This window comes from Camelina sativa, chromosome 11 (assembly GCF_030686135.1).
Source record: "Camelina sativa cultivar CO46 ecotype springtype chromosome 11, ASM3068613v1".
In the NCBI taxonomy this organism is placed as follows: domain Eukaryota; kingdom Viridiplantae; phylum Streptophyta; class Magnoliopsida; order Brassicales; family Brassicaceae; genus Camelina; species Camelina sativa.
Genome location: NC_141890.1, coordinates 23,497,506 through 23,499,503, shown reverse-complemented (window position 1 = coordinate 23,499,503; position 1,998 = coordinate 23,497,506). Strand labels below are relative to the sequence as shown.

At 41.5% G+C, this 1,998-nt stretch overlaps 1 protein-coding gene across 1 annotated transcript; it reads right to left on the bottom strand.

Annotated features, from left to right (window-relative positions):
• Nucleotides 1-214: 214 nt before the first annotated feature.
• Nucleotides 215-1,588, bottom strand: LOC147934285 (uncharacterized). Its single transcript, XM_087472571.1, has 4 exons — nt 1,582-1,588; nt 1,255-1,505; nt 564-1,100; nt 215-517 (listed from the first exon to the last, which is right to left on the bottom strand). The coding sequence occupies exons 1-4, from the start codon at nt 1,586-1,588 to the stop codon at nt 215-217; spliced, it is 1,098 nt and encodes a 365-aa protein (XP_087328697.1).
• Between the last annotated feature and the right edge of the window lie 410 nt (nt 1,589-1,998).

Genomic DNA, 1,998 nt, shown 5'->3' with positions numbered 1-1,998 from the left:
TTAACGAAACTTTCTGCCCAACAATCTTCTCTTTTTAAGCCCTTTCAACCTCCCTTCCATTTTCTTGTAATGCCGCTCTAACTTTTTGAGCTTCACTTCATATTCGGACCTAAGATCACCTAACTGCTTCCCGAACCAACTCTTTCGTTCAGACAACTCATTACCTTCAATGTCGTCCACCACTGTAGGAAGTTTCTTTTTTTTTTAAACTCCCTCATCTAAGGGAAAGTGTTTGCGACTTAACTCCTTGGCGACAGACAATGTGCTTTTTGTGTTGAATCTTCTCTTTAGGGTCTTTAACGGTAATTAAAGGCAATGACATATCCCCTCCTGGCCACTCCTTTTTCGAGAAAACGTGTCCTCTTCCTATCTGCGCCACCATATACATTATCTTTCTGTCTTTAACTTCATCATCCCACTCTCCCCAGCCCTCTTCGGGTGGAACAACAACACGATACGGATTAACAACCAACTGTGGACACAGATATGTTAGTAAGTATACTATCCACGTGGACACCTGTTGAAAATTAACAAATATCTGTCTCAAAAATCAAAACACTTACTTTGTCAGCTCTTTTCGTGACATGAATGTCCCTGAAATTAAGGTTGTTTTTCGCAAACACTAGTGAATCCCATTCCAATACAGTCCTCCTGTCATTAGCCCCTGGTATCTTCTCCAGCAGCCCAGATATGTTGCTATACGCCAGTAACTGTAGTGCCAAGGGAAAACCTGACAAACGGATAGTTTTCTGCTGCAATTTCTCTGTGAATGTAGCAACCACGTCCTTGCATTTATCCTGACCTCTCAATCTCTTGTTAACATGAGTAAAAGGCAACTTACTCTCTGGCCTCATCGACGCTATTGTCTTCAAGAAAGATTCTCGCCCCCAAGGAAAAGCGAGGAATTCATCTACATCTTCAATCATCTCCACATACTTGAAAGTCATACGTTGTGTCTGGGTTTTCGCTATTAGGACACCATCAACAATAAGAAGCATTGCAAGCCGAATTTTCTTGTTCCCATCTTTAACTAATGGGTCTTCGAACACTTTACTAACATTTGCCAATGTCTTCTTCCGGTCTTCTCCAATCAACTCATCCTAGAAACTTTTCTCCTCAGGTTCAGGAACATGGTCGTAATCTGGGTCATATTCTTCAGGGAACTCACGGCAATCCAAACCAGTAACAGCACCAAACTCAACCAATGAAAACCTAAGTGGCTGTCCACAATTCATACTTCTGTTTCGATATTACTTGTCTGCATAGTAGAGCGTGAAGAAACATGCAAGATATTGGACACTCGGCAACCGGTAAACTAAACAAGGATCCCAATGGTGAATCCAAAATCCGATCCATTTCAGGTGTCCCTTTCAGCACATCGCGTATTACATTGAGAATGTCGGGCTTTGAGTAGAGGTTTAGCCTCGCATCTGGGTAGCGGTCGGTGACAAACAAACGTGTGGGAAGCCGAATATCCCACTCCGAATTACTCTTCTCCACCGTTTCTACAATAGTTTTGGTTGGTGACGAACGTTTCTCAATTGATGGAGGTTTGAAAAAAACTAGTTATACGGCGATTACCTGTCATCGTAATAGGTGCACGACCACTGACGAAATGGTAGACAGAAAATCCGGTGGCTATTGTTGCAGAATACGTCGGAAGAAATTCCCCAGAGATCGACGGCGACGGATCTAGGTTTTCAAAGTGACGAAAGACGATAAAAGATTTTTTACTTCGTGGTAAAAAAATATATATATCGAACCCTTATTCAGTCAAAATCGAGGAAAAATTTTATCTCCTCCCCAGCAAAAACGATGTCGCTTTTGTTCTAGTTAGGATTAAAGAGTCTCTAGTTAAGGGGTATGTCAGTCTTCTCATAGACCATGAGTGCCCTATCAACAAGAAGTGTGTCATTTGCACAACTTTCTTACAAAAGTGTGTCGTAGTGCCAATTTCCCAAAAAATAATGGTGATGAATCAAAATAAAAGGAGAAGAA

Coding starts and splice junctions, on each gene's coding strand:
- LOC147934285 (XM_087472571.1), bottom strand. Junction 1,101..1,254: donor ACGCTCTACTATGCAGACAA/GTAATATCGAAA, acceptor AAAAGTTTCTAG/GATGAGTTGATTGGAGAAGA. Junction 518..563: donor TCACGAAAAGAGCTGACAAA/GTAAGTGTTTTG, acceptor AATTTTCAACAG/GTGTCCACGTGGATAGTATA.